We start from the raw sequence: 15678 nt of genomic DNA, 5'->3' as shown, positions 1-15678 counted from the left end.
CAGAAACTTTCGTGTGCCACATAATGATTGTTGACAATGGCCGCTGAGGGTGAGTGTCGAACCAGGGGGGGGGCGAGGTCAAGACCCGGCAATATTTTTGTGACCGCCCAAAGTGCGATGAGTTTGCCATTCCTATTGTATTAACAGCAACAGGCTGCTGTTCAAACAGCACCCGGAGAAATGTACACTCGAAGAAATCGTTCAAGGAGTATGCTTCAAGAGTTTCACGGCACATTCGCCACACTTTTCGCAGTGCGTGGGGCATGTTTTATTAGCAGGAATAGCACAGCGGGACAGCCCAACCGACCAAATGAATTACCTTTCTCCAGACCCTGCCCAACAACGACAATAGGCAAATGCTTGTTTTGCTTGTAAGTGTACACGTACTGTACACCAAGGGGATGGCGGTGGGGAGAACTTTCATTATCCGAGTGTGTTCCGGGTACAAGGGCCTGAAAGGTTGTGTTTGCCCAGCGACTGGGCGATATTCATTCATTGCCGCCTAGCTGGCGCAAATTGATTGTTTACATAATTCCATCATCGATTTTGTCGCTCGGAAAGTTTTTAATCAAGACGAGTGGAGGGGCCAGCAAGGGGCAGGGGCCGGCTCATTGATCATCATCATCATCATCATCGCTGCGTCCCCATGCAAATTGGCAGAAATTAATAACAATTATAATTTACAAGCAAAGAGCATTTTGTGGCCAGCTGGGCCGGGCCCACGGTCCGACCGAGTTCTCCCTCTGCTCGGCCACAGCTGGCACAGAGCTGTCGAAAGTGTACATTTATTTTCCCCCCATTTCTGAATAGTTAATTAAATAGTTTTTGGCTTCAAGCTGCAGCAGCATAAGGGTAAATTATGAGATACATATAATTATGCAGAGCACTGGGGCCCTGAGAGAGGTTTAACTTGTTTTTGAATATGGAAATGGCTGCTGGGGCTGCCACAGGTACAATGAATGTTCCAATGCCTGCAAAATAATATTTATTAAGTGATTTTTGGCACTGAATTTCCTTTAGAAAATATGTAGAATCTAATTTATAATTTATCTGCATCAAAGTTTCTCTGCTTATCTGTTTCCTGTGTGTTACTTTCCACTCTTTTTTCACCTGTAAAGATTACTTTAATCCAAAAACTATGCCATACATTTTGCAGTATTTATCCGTTCATTGCTCTCTCTCTCTGTCTGTCTTTTCGATTGTGGCTCTTACTATCTAATGATAACTGACAGCCGGATAATTGAGTGAAAAAGAAAGATAAATAATATAAAAGAGTGGGCGGAGAGCATGTGAAAGCTTTTAAGTGACAATTAGTGGTCCACATCGCACCGATCTGATGCGAATTGACGTGCAGCAAAACTTTTACATTAAATCAACTGCGGCGGCCGAGGCGAGCTGAAATGAATATTAATTGTGTTCCATTTTATATCCATGCATTGAGCCAAAAAGGAAGCTCGGCCAGTGAGTGCCAGAGAACTGACTAAAATAAGTGAATTTATTACGAACGGAGCGAGGGAGGGAAACTCACTCTAACCTAAGGGAAAACCAGATTTGTCGTTGATTGAATCTTCAGCGTTTCTTTTTCCTTGAAGGCACTTTGTATCTTTGCAATCCGGTACAAGAGTTCGCCTGCGGATGTTTTCTTATGCATTCCAGAAAATTCAAATTTTCGTATTATTAATGAGAAATGGCAGCGCATATTTCCCGCCGCGTTATCCTCGAGGGAAGAGCAGAAACGCTCAACGCACTCGCAGGACAACATTCAAATTGCGATCCTCGAGCTGTACAGTTTGAAATGGAAACTGGTAGCTGGCATTTTCCAGCTGGTCATAAATTTGTGTTCAATATTTAATGAGCTGCCCCCAGTGGGGTAGGACTGGGTTGCGTTTGGGTTTGGGTTGGGGCAGGGCTGGGCTGGGCTTTAATGTGTGCTTGGGTTGGCCCTAAATTGTTTATGGGGCGTATGAGTAATGTCGCCAAACGCACTCCGTCTGCTGATGTGTGGCAAATGCAGTGCCAGTGCGACCAAATCAGCCATAAAATCCACAACCCGCCTGTCACAGCCACGCTGCTCTGGCCTTTGTCAAAGTTTTACGCGGCTCTGGGCCACATTTCCACCTCACATCTCGCTCTCTCTCTTTCTCTCTGCTGGCCACATTAGCCAACTCATTTGCGTTGCATGTCGAGAGCATCAAGTCGCTCAAGTGGAGTGCAGCAGCGCAGCCAGGCAACCAGGCAGCCACACATTTCTGCCGCTTAAGTGTTTTGCCAGTGTCGAGTGGAGCCCCATCTTGACACGTTTAATTTGTGTAAGTACACCTAGTAGCAGCATCGCCTACCTTGCAGTCAAGAACAGGTCGGTCTCTCAGGCGTTGAAGGAGCGCAGTCGGAACTCCGTGGCACCGCGTGCCGGTCCCTTGCATCCTCTTTATTGGCGCAAGCACAAGCACAAGGAAATCAATGAAAAAAAAGACTGCATAACTTCATTTGGCCCCAAAGGAGTGACATTCAAGTGGCAAGTGGCACGTAGCGCGATGCGGAAAGGAGAAGACACACACACAGACACAAAGGGATGTTTCCATTTAAAGTCATTTTGCGTTTGCCCAACGAGTTCGTTCTCCCCCCAAGCTCTTCACACACAGAGAGAGAGAGAGAGAGAGAGGGAGAGAGAGCGCCCTTATCCGCTTGCTCTCAGTGACACATTTTTACCGTTGCCAGGCGCTGCACTGCATTTTTATGCGCATCCCCACACCCCCCATCCCTGCTCTTCTGCTAGGGATAAGTCGCACTCAGCTCTGGCACCATCTCTTGTCTGCTAATCGCCGAAGCACAGGCAGCCACTGTCAGTGTTTCCTGTCACTGCTGGGATTCCGCTTCATTCTGTTTCGTTGCGTTAGATATTCCACGAGAGTCTCGAATTTACTGCACACACCGCTGCCCGGGTTCCGTTTCGACTTGTTTCGATTGCATTTGACAAACGCATGCAAAGTGTGCGGGATGCGTAGATTACATATGTATTAGGGTTACCCACCCTGGCTGTAATTGTATATCTCTGGCGAATGTTCCTGTCAAATCTGTCAAACTGGAAACCGGAACCAAACATGTCCCTGGCTACAGCTGCGAAAATGTAGAGCTAAAGCCAGGGTAACTATTTGTTATAGTTTACTGGCTTTTAGCAAGAAGTCCTCAACAATTGTGCCGAAATATAATTAAATTTAATTTAGACTTTCTGAGATATTTCGTAAGCAAGCAAGTCCCCAAGCGCTCGCTCATTTATCATGTAAAACATTGCTGCAAATGCGCCACGTTGCCCCTTTACGCAAGGAAAGTGTCGAAACATTTTGCTAAAGGGTCCATTACAGGGAAAACTTTGCAAAGGCAAAGCCGAATACAATCGATACACGTAAATGGGAGTGTTGGCTTCATACTAATTAAAGTTTGTTAATGCATTTACATGGCGCTGGGACTGGCACTGGGATTGGGGCTGGAGACTGGGGCAAATGGTAAAAGTTATAACGAAATTGAAAACTTTTCTCGCAATTGAAAGTTATTTAAACATTCATAAGCTTTCCATTTAGCATACCCTGTCCGATGCGGTGCGCTGTGGTGCGGTAAAAAACTCTCATAAAAGTACCTAAAACTAAACGAAACTGAAGCTAAATGGCCCGTTCGTGCTAGTGCCAATTATGACACGGAGAATGTAGGGAGAGAAAGGGAAAGTAATTGTGTGAAAACCCGTCCAACCAACCAGCAATCAATAGAGAACTCTTGCGGTTTCGGTCTGTCAGTTAATGCGCCCAATTAAGTACCAAAAATTTCGCAAGAGAGCGCGCCGTGAAATGCCAACGCACAGAAGTGGTGGGTGGCACAGAGGCAGCAGCAGTTGACCAAGTTAACACCCACAGCACAGCACAGTCGCATTGTTGCAGTGGATGCGGCGTTGCTTTAATTACATGAGCCGCTCCTCAGCACTGTGGTTTGGGTCCCGCTCCTTTGTGTATTCGGACACAGACCCGAGCAACGTGCCAGCAATTAAAGTAAGTGGGCGCCATTTTTCCTTTCACGTTTCTGTTGCCATTTCCTTTGGCTGGCTCAGCGCTGAGACCTGAGACCTGAAAACATAAATTTCCTGTGAAAACTGCCCTCGAGCCGGGGGCTCAGCATAGTTTTCATTTTAGTTAGATTTTTCATATGTAAGTGCCCCCCAAAGCAGCGACTCCCAAAATGTTGATGTGGCATCTTCAGTTGATTTTCTGTGCTGAATAATTGCATGCCCAACCATCTCTTATTAGAGTAGCCCAAGTCTGTCCTGCTTCCTCCTTCGTGTGATTAATGAGTTTGTCTTTGGGTTTTTCTGTGTGTTTTTTTAGGGGCCCAGAATTTATTTCGTTTTTATGGGGCAGCAGCCACAGGCCAAAGCATTTGCTGATTTATGCAAATTTAAAGCACTCAACTCATGGTTGGTGTTTTGTTTTCCTGCCCATAACTAATGGAGCATATGTACATGGGTACGCCCAACGAATAAGTCCCCCTTGAAGCGCACATTCCTATTATTCAATCATTATTGATATGTATATATTTAGCCTGCTTTGATCTGTGTCTCGAGACTGAAACTTTCGGCACTCACTTAATCCAATTAGCCGTGCTTCATTGGCATTTTCCTTGCCACTTATTCATAAGCCACTTTCAAAAGAAAAGAAAGTAAAAATACAGCCGCAATCAGGGAACTGTGGGAGGAGTCTGAATGAAGACTGTAATTACTCGGAGCCTGAAAAGAAAGCCAGACACACACACACACAAACAGATAGACAGTCATTTGGGAGAATAATAATAATTCTGTGTCCTCTTGGAAAATTAACAATTTGTGGCTGCATTTGGGTGAGGTGTGAAAATTCCAGCCAGCACAGCACAGAGCAGAGTCGATTTCGATTTCTGTTTTTGGGAGCAAGGCAGCAACTAACATGTGCCTGGCTGTAACTTTTGTACAAATGGAAAACAATGGGAAATCGAAAAATAAATTGAAACGAAATGATTTCTCTGTGGCTTGGACTTCTCTGGGCGCTCGCTGTGGTGCCGGTGTGGAGGAGTCCCTTGCGGCTTCGACTCCTTGCCTCCTGTGCGCTGTGTCTCTGTTTGGCATTTTGATCTTTAAAAATTGCTTTGAACTTTTGGCATAAAAAATCGTAGCTGGCTATCTATTCGGGTGAGCAATAAGCCCCAAGATAAACCCATACGCCCGCCCAGAGCTTGTGGGGCGGGAGAGTCTCTCTCGACGGGATAGGAAATGGGTTGGGTTGGGTTTGGGGGTTTTTCCTGTGGTGGGAGTGGGGTAGGGGGGTTGTTGTCCCAGTCGAAAAGTTGCTCGTGTGCGGAGAGTGTAAACTGTCAAGGCACCAGCTGTTTCGGTTGTGTGGGAATGTGTGTGAGTTGGCCATAAATTCAATTTTGAAAGTGGAACAAAGAAAGGATGGCGAAAAAGCTCATGCTGCGTGTGTGTGTGTGTCGCGTATTGTCAGTTGCAACTGGAAATGCAACTGCCACTGCCTGTCGCCTCCGAAAACTAATAATCAACGAAATTTCGTTGCCTTTGTGCCCACGGTATCGTGATCCCAGCCATCCATTCCTATGACAAGCGAGTCCCATCATTTGCTGGCCATTTGCTGTGTGTTGTGTGTCGCTTTTCATTATTGATTTTATTGTGTGGATGCAAGGTCTAAAATTAGCCAGAGCTACCGGATTCCAGGTCGCCTGGCTCTGGTCAAATGGAATTGTTAAGCGGTATTAGAATACCCACCCAATACCTAGATACATTCGGTATCTTGACACTTTGTCAGCCGCCAGCTGAGTGGACTTAACCGCTTGCGGCTAAAATTGTATAATTTAATTAAATACTTTTTGTGCCATTCTGTGGGGGGTGGGGTTCAAATTGCAACAACTAAGTGGCACAAAAGATGGCAAAATTTCAGCCTGGCACGTACCATTTGAACTTGGGATACATCTTTCTGAGGCTGCTGCTGTCTCGGCTCTCAACGGGTGTCCCAGACCGAGACCGAGCACTCTTCTGTCTTTCATTTTATTATTGCAAAAATATCTTGGTCATAATTTCATTTGGCAGGCAAATGCTAGGTCCTCTCCCTGGGGAGGCAGTCGTCGGGCGACAGCGACAGGACACACTTGAGTCGATGTCGGAGTGGCAATGCCCGTAGTTTTCCCCAAACATCAATTTCTCTTTTTCCAGCAGGACGACAACCAGCAGCAGCACAGCAGCAGCAGCAGCAGCAGTGCAACGAGAAAAATCAACAATAAATATCAACAAGAGTCCAATAAAACAGCTTTATGTGTACATAAATATATATTCAACTAAACCGAAACTGACCAACTAAATTTAATAATCAACTAAACGTAAAATATAACAACTGAGCGGACCAAAAGCTAAACACACAAATTCTAAGCCTTTTCTAGCATCATGTGAGACTTTTTGTTCAAAAAAAAGGAAACGAAACAAAGACCAAGAAACGCAAACGCAAACGCAAACCTAAACAGTGGCCCATATCTATGACCATTTAGTCTAAGAATGTATTTATAATTAGCCTATTTTATAAGTGTAAATATGACCAGAATGGAACGCAAATTGGTAAAAGCTTTAAATTAGACAACTAGGACCAGAGGAAAGAGCACAGCAGATGGAACTCCTGACTGTCTCTTGCCGTCAATTTTTGTGTGTAAAGTGTAAACTGTAGACTGTGCCGTAGAACTAATCGAACTTTAATCCCAAAATCGCTACTCCCCTCTATAAATAAACCCGAAGACGTGGCGAGACTGCAACAATAATAATCACCGAGGCAGTATTTAGATAACTTGAAAACAAAACCAACTCAGGTAAACAAACCAAAACAAATCGTCACAAAACTGAAAACCGCAACACGAGCAAATCTTTTCTGGGAGCTTTTCATGTGGATGTGTGTGTGTTGTGTGTAGCAAATGCATTTATGTTGTCTCTGTCTGTCCGTGTGTGTGTGTGTGTGTATTCCTGAGTACTATCTCCCCTTTGCTGTCTGCCTGCACCGGAGTCTGCACCATGAGCTTTAGCAGCAGCGACACCAACAATAAGTGCAGCATCAGCCACAGCCACAGCCAACGTTTAGGCGGCAAGTTTGCTAATTGGTTTCCACAAGTAAGTTTTATTTGATTTATGCTTTGAGTTCTTCCCATGCACCTTATGCCCATCCCTCCATTTGTGGTTTTCATTTTTATTTGCTGCACAAATTTCATACAACAAAACGGACGGGGTGGGGTCCCCGGAGTGGCTCTCATCTCTTTCAATGGCAAATCGAATTAAAATGTCAATCCTTTGCAACACGTACAGAGAACAAACAGAAACCCAGACACAGACACACACACACACACAGTCGCACATATTGCGGCTGCTGGGAATCTATTGTAGTCGCAGTTGAATGGCTTCTAATGATACCCTGAAATCATGGGGTCGCACCTTAAACAAGAACAAGTCACAGCGAAACTGCAGATCAGACTCGGAGCGGGGAAGAAGCCAGGTGGGGTTTCAAAAGAGCAACTGAAAAGAGGGATTTAAATGTAGAAGTTTAGACTGAGACTCTCCACTGGGTATCATTTAGGTCGACCCGTATTGTGGCGCTTGCTTTGGTGTTGTTGCAGCATGAACCGCACACAATCCAATCATCAGACTCATCATCATCCTGCACACACACACACACACACACAGCTCCTGCTCTTGGTCTTGGGGTTTTTTAGATACATTGTTGATTCTACCATTATATATTTATATAAAAAGATTTGTATTTGTTGAAGCTGTGCATGCTCGCTCCTCTCGCTCCCGCTCATAAGAAACTGACTGAAAGAAAGGACTTTATTTGGTACGAACTTTGATGACACTTGGACGAGGTTCGGTGCTGCTTCTGCTCAACGTTTCAGCGTCATGTAGTCGCCCTGCAGCCAGCAGATTGTGTACAGCAGCGACTTGGCCATGAGGGTCAGAGTCAGCTTTCGGTCAAAGGCAAAGACATTCAGAAATTCAATGCGCTTGGGATGCAGCGCCAGCTCCAGCGTGAATACGGAAAGCTGAAATGCCGAATCAAATGGAATAGAATATCTTTCACATATATTTCCATTGTATATTCACCAAGCGATCCATTTGTGTGGTCTCCCGCATTAAACGCAACGAATCCTCTCGCAGCTGTGTAAAGAGTTCGGCAATGTCCGTGCCAAAGTAGAGATTTAGGGCGTCCAGCAGATAGCTGAGTATGACAAAGATCCGCAGGGATAGGCCCAAGTCGAGGGACCTTGGGGCGGTCAGCATTACGAATATCTCGTAGCCGAAGGTGATCTGGAACCAGCTCTTGCAGGCCAGCACACAGACACCACAGTACTCGTACTCGCGACTCACTTGCCGGGTGAGGCTGAGCATCTTTGAGTAGAGATGCAGCCAACGCCTCATCCGGCCAGCTCTGTTCCTCACCCTTGACCTGGCCAGCAGCTGCGCCATGTTGTCGTTGATCAGCTTGTAGCTGCGGCACACCTGCCACATGACGCTGTAAAACTCCAGAACGGCGGCCAGCAGCATGTTGTAGAGCAGCCAGTACGAGGCCACATTCAGCACGAACAGCGAGGAGAGCATCCTTTTCATGTAGATGGGATAAAAGAAGTGAATCCGCAACAGAGTTATGACCACGAGCACCATCTTCAGGTAGTATCGGGCTTGCAGCGGGCAGCCACTTGGCTGTCCCTTGAAGTACTTCCTGTCCAGATAGAGTAGCTCCTTGAAGACCTTCCTCACGCCGTCTCTGCCCTGCCAGCAAGTGACCATGATGCACACAGTTGTGCCGCCCATTGTCAGCGTGGAGACACAGACCCGTGGATTGTCGCGCGAAATGTACAGCATTCGCACTCCGGCCACCACACAAAGACAATGGTGGATCAGGCAGTAGACTCGCAGCATCCTTGAGTCCACCAAGCTCTGCCGCTTGCAGCTGTAGTAGAAGGTGTGCAGGCCATTGAGGACCAGGAATTTGCTTAGCCAACTGTAGAAACTCGACTTGTTCAGTTGCATTGTGGCGACTGCTAAACAGGAGCTCTCTCCCGTGCATATTTATACCCTCCTGAACGGGACCAATTAGCTCCTAATTAATGGCCAAACTATTAATAATCGAGCGGCTAAGAAAAATTACCATAAAATGCAATTGGGAGTCATTAGTTTGCTGCAAACTTGTCGGATCATCAGCCACTAGCTCTTCCGCCTCTGTCAAGTAATCAAATATGTTCTTTCTGTACACCAAAGTCAGGGAAATTCTATTAAAATGCGAGCAGAAACGGAAAGGAAAACGAAGCTGAGTGAATATTTCGACTAAATGTTACCCATTGCTCGATTGGGCAACGATTGAAGGCGAAAAACTTTGGTAAAATGGCCAAGAAAAATGTAATTTTCGTAGCTGCTGGCAATCATATTTTCCCAGCTCGAAACCAATATTGCCTGGCCACCCCACGGGTGTGCCATGTACCTATAAAGATGTCAAAAGGCAACGAACGAAATGAATTTCAATACTGATAAATCAAATAATGTCACTGCCAAAGCCCTTTGTGTGTGGCAAACTATAATAAAAGTATGAATACAAGGACCCTCAGGGTCCACTCGGCAGACAAACGCACCGTTCCGTCTGTCCGTCCGTCTGTCGTTCCGTCGTTCGTGCTCCGCCCAGGAGGCAATCAATACGGCTTTTTAATGAAGAAATAAAAGTGGAATGTCCACTTGTGTTGTTCGGGCAGTGTCGTAAAAATTGTCTACATTTTTATTACGTATCTGGCGGCGGTGGGGAGGGGGGAATTCAGGCATGGCACGGCCAAAGGACCGTGAAAAGATTGTATCCTGTCTGCCGTTCGTCTTACTCACATGGCTAATGGTCTCAGGATAAGGAGAGCAGAGCCTGAGCAGCACGCACCAGCGCCCAAACGCGTGCTGAGCTGGAAAATATTCTCTTTTGTGGTTGGAATGCGGCCATACCTTACCCCACAGCCAGCACCACTGCTGGAAGCTCCAGTCCACAACCCCGCTTCAAGTGGCGTCGCCAGCGACAAGTGTTTATTTTGGCATTTCGCCCCCAACATTTTTTGTTGTGCCCCGATCTGCCTGGTCAGCATTTGGCAACGCACTCAACCCGATGGAGGAACCTCAACAGAAGCCTCGAGACCGTGACTGAAGTGGCCTTTGTTGGCCCTAATGATTATTGCTTTCCTTTCGTTATTTCTGCTTCCTGCAAGCGGCATTGTTCGCTTTTGGGCAAAAGTCCCACATTGTTTGGCTGTTCTTCGCTTTTCCTTTTTTTACGAGGATTTTCAATGGTCGTAAAAATATGTTCGGCAAAGCTGATGCTGGTGGGATAAGGATTTTATGCCGCTTAAATGATTTGCTAATTTGGGTAAGCAACTCACGGGCTTATGGTCGGCTCTTCCCGAAATGGCTCCATAAATAGTCTTAATTAGGAGGAAACTGCACTGCACGCTCCAAATGTCAAATGATCTCAAAAGAAAATAAACTCTTATTTCTACGACAGGGAAACTGTCTGGGGAAAGAGATGCTATTATAATTTTATTAATTGAATTTAATGCTCATTTCTCACAGCTTTCTCTTCATTTGCTACTTTTGTGTTAATATTTATTTTATAGTTCAGGAAATTGCTACTGTGGTGGTTCTTCGCGGTCTTCTGGTTCTCACCGAACTATAGTTCGGATCAAGCAGTTTTGTGGTTCTTCGCGGTCTTCTGGTTCTCACCGAACTATAGTTTGGATCAAGTAGCCTTGGATCTGGTGTCGCTGAGGTAGTTTCCTCCACTGCTGTGACTGTCGTCTGCTCTGTTTCTGGTTCTATTGGCTTGGGCGTAGTTGGTTCGACAAACTCAATACAATTTTGAATGCATTCCTTCCGCGTCGCGTATCCCTGAACGCATGTGAGGCCATTTCTGCACTTGCCTCTTCTGTTGACCCACACCCAAATCGGTGGATGGCATACGGATCTCGTAAACCCGCGACTTATCGTCGTCTTAAGGTTGCACTTTTCTTTCCTGGTCAACACTCTCCTCCTGGGCTCCAGCTTATCCGATTGCCCAATCATCAGTCCGGCCAGGAGAAGAGACAGCTGCAGCATGTTGCCCATTGCGACGGCAACTGACGGACAGAGATCCCAGCAATTTGTCATCTTTAATTCATTTCCATGTAACGAATTCGTTTTTTTCCGCATATTATCTGAGAGTTCAGACCGCTGGAGTTCCTTTGCATTTAAATATAATTGCATTACGTTAGGGACGCAGCTGCGGTTGGGCAGTCTGCAGCATCATTAACCCAAATAGAAGGAGGAATGTAACCAAATTGGACTGGGGCTCTGCTTCTCTTTCTCTGTGACTGTCACTGTCGGGAATGTGTTTGAGTTATGTAACATATTAGTGGATTATCCATGCAACTGCGTTGGCCACGGACATGGGGAACTCAACCTCAATTAGTGCTGTTTATTCAACAAATAATTGTGTAATTATATGTGTTATACATCACATCGAATGGGAACCCATCTAATTGTACCTAACCGACGGTTAAGCTACAATTGGCTGGCCAAAACCCGAAACTATCTACCAGGTCCAACCAATGATGATGCGGAGTATTCTTTGTCGAATTTGTAGACCGTGCCCCGACGCTCAACAGTCCCCCCCACACACTTTGATGGCATTTATAATTAAGTTTCGGGTGCGCGGCAATCATTTAGAGTGTTTGGCGGAGGAGTGTTTGGAGCAGACGACGCGACATTCATCGTCTCCAGACCAAAACAAATTTATGCAAATTTTGATTAATTTACTTTTGACACAGACTGCAGAGGCAGCTGCTCCTCCAGCATCTCCCGCCACCCATCTCATTAAGGATGGGCTTCGCCTGCTAATTGTGCGGAAATCTTGTGCTGATGGCAAGCAGAACACTGAATTCCCCATTCGTATGGCCGTGTTTAAATAAATCAGTTGATTGCAGCCGCTCAATCAATCAATCAATTTGCGCTCTGTTCAGTCTGGGTTACATTTGAATACCAAAGTAATGAGAGCACATTGCTTGGGAGTCGTGCTTCCGCCACTTCCTGCTCCACCCAGAGAGGACTTTGTGCAGCGCTCTGCACAAGTGGGGCAACCAGCTCCAAATGTGGTTCATATTTCAATTTCCGGCAGGGAAAGGGAGAGGGAGAATTTCATACTTTTCAGCTTTTGAGCTGTCTGTTTGCTTGGACAGTTACCGCACTCCCTCCGCCTTCCGCCTTCCCTCTGCCAACTGCCGTCTCCTTTGCTTTCCGCCTTCTTTTTTTTTTTTGGAGCGAAATGGCATTTCACTTCAAATTTGATTGATGCTGCGGAAGTTGCTTGCGCCCTCGAGCGTGTGTCCATTTTGCTTGATTTTGTTTTGCCATTTTCTACATTTCGATTTCTGTTTTGCGGAGATTAAATTCTGTGGCCTGCCTGGCATCTTTGAGAGCTTCCCGAAAGCTGGGATATGCCACACGAAGCAACATTTGAAAAGATTGCAAAAATAAAAACCTGAAACTGCAAATGGGAAGAATAAATTGTTACAAAATAGCACCAGAAAAATCAACCTGGGAGCTGTTGTGAATTATTTACCCTTAAATACCATTAAATTCAGATGTGCACCTCAACAATCTTTCTGCCTCAGCCATCATCTATACTATATTTGTTTAATAGTTTATAATTTCACATCCACATTCCCCCAAACCGTTCATTCATGCATGCTGCAAAATTTCTCTGTGCAAATCACATTCATGCTCGTATCTTTTTCCTATGCTTCTGGCTTGTGTTTGCACAGAAAGCTCCCAAAAAAAAAAAAAAAAAAAAAAGATGCCAACACACAAACACACACACACACACACACACGCACACACGCATAACTGGACTTTCTGACACGAGCATCGCTGCTGCACACACTAATCGGGAAAACTCTATCATTTTTCCACAAAAACAACTCATTTAATCAACGAAAACGACAACGACAACGAAACCTGAACATGAAATGTTATCTTTAATTAATAAATAAATAAAAAATACAATTATAATTGGACAAATAAACACGAAAAACCTCTTTCGGACCAACAAATTGTCGCACCAAAAATAACAACGCAAATCAATGAAAATATCCGAAAATAAATCCAAATCAAACATTGACATCGAAATTATGCTGCTATCAAATCCATCAACGCCACCACCGCCACTGCCACTGCCCACACCCTAAAACCATCAACATCCACCGCCCAACGCCCAACCGCCTGCAGAATGTCAATGTTCTTCTTTCGATTGCATAACCTGCAGCGTGCCGAGGAGAACAAGCGTAAGAAGCGCGTCGAGCAGCAGCGCCAACAGCAGCGCCAGCGGCGTGGGGCCAAGGTCTTCAAATGTGTCAGCGACTCCACCGGCCACCTGACCCTGGCCCCGTCGCGACTCTTTGAGCGCACACCGATGAGTCCATCGGACAGCCTGGACGAGATAGCGCTGCAGATACCCAGGTGAGTCGAGTGCCGGTGCCGTGCCCCAAACATTGGCAAATACTCGAAACATTTCGCTGCCGTTCTTTTGGCTGCCAACCAGTAATTGCTTTCGCACCTTCGCAATTGTCCCAACCAAAAAAAGTAAAGGGTATTCCGGGTTACCATGGAGAGTGACAGCGGGTTTTAGCTGTTTTTGGGTAACAGATAAAGAGCCTGTTGCTACGAGGCCTTAGAGTGGAACTTTAACGTGAATGTAACACAACACCCAGAGAAAGAAACACTCACAAAATGACTTCTATTTTATATACAAATATGTATGAACGTATTTAAAAGCGGAATATTTAATTTTATTTGAGTTTATTTGCCATTTATTTGCCATGTCTATAAATGGAATAATGTTATGTATCAAATTGAAGGATGTCATCTGTTAGAATATGTCAAAAGGGCAAAAGTAAACATTACACAAGTAATTATTCCTGATTAAATGTAATGGTTTGAGTTATTCTGTCTGTTACTCGGGGATTACCGAGTATTTAAATTACATTTACAAACAAAACCCACTACGTACAAGAGCAGACTTGTATCGAAAAGTAACTGCTGGGTAAATACTTGAAGCATTGTGCTTATGTGTATCTGGGGTTTCCCATTTCTGAATCCGGTTTCGCGAAGTCAACTCAACCCTTGTGACATGTGTAGAAGCCGCTTTCAAACAGATGAAATGCGAGCTTGGTGGCAGGGGCAAACATTCCTCACAATGCGAGTACAAATTAACAGAATTGGAGATGCGCCTGGTTGGGGTCAGATCAGAATATACTTTTTTTTTTCAATTTTGGGTGCAGGGGGCGAAGCTTGGGTGCTTGGCTGAGACAGACCTAATCCCAAATACTTATTTAAATTGGCTTGCGAAATCCTTCAATTAATTAACGGCGGCTGCCAGTGCCAGTGCTAAGCCGAGGACACTGAACTTGGCATTTGTTAAGGGGGAGACTGTTTATTTCGCTTGCTCTGTTTTGTGTGAAAAGTTCTCGCAAAGCAGGCAGCGAGATTTCCATTTTCTGCTTGAAGTATTCAGGGTTTATTCAGTTATACCATTCGACCCGCACACTCACACACACGTCTGGCAAAAATTACAATTAGGCGAATATTTGTACAAATTCAAAAGTGAGCGAGCAATTTGTTAAATTAGCCAAAATGCAAATGCTGTGTGAGCGTGTATCCGCGATCTTTGCGGGTGCCATTGTGGGCATGTGGTATGCCAAGACCTTTCCCGCAGATCAGAACAAGGACAAGAAGGGCAAAGGTGACAAAAAGTAGTCGAAGGCACTTTCATACCATCCTGTGACCTTCTCCAGAGCCATCAACCATTATTAACTGTAAGTTGAGTCAAGTTTTTACCCAGCCTATGTCTCTCAAGTATTCCCCGCCAGGCTTGGGGCACACCATTGGAACACAGTCGTCGAGACAAAGCCATCAAATCAGCTGGCAAAATTCAGTTCTCGTTCGGCCTTCATCTACAACGTTCCATTTTTTGTTTCGACCAAAATTGCTCCATGTTTTCATTGTTTTTGAAATTCTACTCAAAATTTGGACTCTTAATTAGAGCGCCTTAGATCGAATTTGAGAGGAACTCGAAACATGCCCAGTTGCAAGCGTCACGAAATCCGCAGGACGTGCCGGCCCCAGCCGTCATTGCTGGCCCGCTTCAATTGCACTCAATGCAATCGACTGATGTTCTTTATGGTCGGTGTAGGTGCTGGGGTGCTCTACATACGGAATAAGTTCAATGAAACGCCAGAACCTGACAAGAAGAAAAAGTAGTCCGGCTTTGCCCTTGTCTTCGACAGAAGCCGATGCCGAGCAGTTTGTGAGTTCAGTCTTGGAGTATGCCACTCAGAAGATGCTGTCAGGATGGATTAAGAAGCCAAGAAACTTCGGGGAGTCTTCTGGCCTTTTTTTAAATCAAGCTTTTAGCAGAAAGTGATCAGCTTAAAACACATGGGAGGGCACTTATCGATGTCCGAGAAGACCAGCAGGCGAGCAAGTTGATAGTCGATGGGCAATCGTTCAAATTGCATTAACCGGAACGTCTGATCTCTCTATAAAGTGCCAATGATTCAATTCCATCT

At 45.3% G+C, this 15678-nt stretch overlaps 4 protein-coding genes across 18 annotated transcripts in view; 3 read left to right on the top strand and 1 right to left on the bottom strand.

The window, feature by feature from the left end:
• Positions 1-15678, top strand: part of LOC117892342 (potassium channel subfamily T member 2) — an 89907-nt gene that overhangs the window by 42967 nt on the left and 31262 nt on the right. For 3 of the 14 annotated variants that reach the window (XM_034798533.1, XM_034798532.1, XM_034798529.1), the window contains exons 1-2: positions 7028-7174; positions 13377-13570. The exons of 5 other annotated variants lie outside the window; for them this stretch is intronic. In XM_034798533.1, the coding sequence (XP_034654424.1) occupies positions 7079-7174; positions 13377-13570 (290 nt within the window). In that variant the 5' untranslated portion in view covers positions 7028-7078. Of the gene's footprint in view, positions 1-7025; positions 7175-13317; positions 13571-15678 lie in introns of those variants that run through there. 6 more of the 14 variants (XM_034798530.1, XM_034798524.1, XM_034798527.1 and 3 more) reach the window with 5 other exon arrangements.
• On the bottom strand, positions 7939-9085 carry LOC117892452. The gene is made up of 2 exons (XM_034798701.1): positions 8159-9085; positions 7939-8097 (listed from the first exon to the last, which is right to left on the bottom strand). The coding sequence occupies exons 1-2, from the start codon at positions 9083-9085 to the stop codon at positions 7939-7941; spliced, it is 1086 nt and encodes a 361-aa protein (XP_034654592.1).
• Positions 14681-15385, top strand: LOC117892363. 2 transcript variants are annotated; one of them, XR_004648719.1, is made up of 2 exons: positions 14681-14925; positions 14980-15128. XR_004648719.1 is itself a non-coding variant. In XM_034798573.1 (2 exons), exons 1-2 carry the CDS (start codon positions 14744-14746, stop codon positions 15368-15370), a joined length of 132 nt encoding a protein of 43 aa, XP_034654464.1. In that variant the 5' UTR covers positions 14681-14743; the 3' UTR covers positions 15371-15385. The 2 variants fall into 2 exon arrangements, 1 of the variants encoding a protein (XP_034654464.1); XM_034798573.1 differs by lacking the exon at positions 14980-15128 and adding an exon at positions 15353-15385 and having other exon boundaries at positions 14681-14857.
• On the top strand, positions 15150-15404 carry LOC117892362. Its single transcript, XM_034798572.1, has one exon. It carries the CDS (start codon positions 15188-15190, stop codon positions 15368-15370), a length of 183 nt encoding a protein of 60 aa, XP_034654463.1. The 5' UTR covers positions 15150-15187; the 3' UTR covers positions 15371-15404.

The sequence above is a fragment of the Drosophila subobscura genome, chromosome E, assembly GCF_008121235.1.
Source record: "Drosophila subobscura isolate 14011-0131.10 chromosome E, UCBerk_Dsub_1.0, whole genome shotgun sequence".
Lineage (NCBI taxonomy): Eukaryota > Metazoa > Arthropoda > Insecta > Diptera > Drosophilidae > Drosophila > Drosophila subobscura.
Note: the sequence above shows the minus strand (reverse complement) of the source record. Positions and strands in the feature narration are given on the sequence as shown.

What these genes read in the sequence shown, in the direction of transcription:
- LOC117892363 (XM_034798573.1), top strand. Translation starts at nt 14,744, where the DNA reads ATGCAAATGCTGTGTGAGCGTGTATCCGCGATCTTTGCGGGTGCCATT.
- LOC117892362 (XM_034798572.1), top strand. Translation starts at nt 15,188, where the DNA reads ATGCCCAGTTGCAAGCGTCACGAAATCCGCAGGACGTGCCGGCCCCAG.
- LOC117892452 (XM_034798701.1), bottom strand. Translation starts at nt 9,085, where the DNA reads ATGCAACTGAACAAGTCGAGTTTCTACAGTTGGCTAAGCAAATTCCTG. An exon ending in CCACACAAATGGATCGCTTG is followed by an intron (nt 8,098 to 8,158) that starts GTGAATATACAA and finishes TCGGCATTTCAG; the next exon opens with CTTTCCGTATTCACGCTGGA.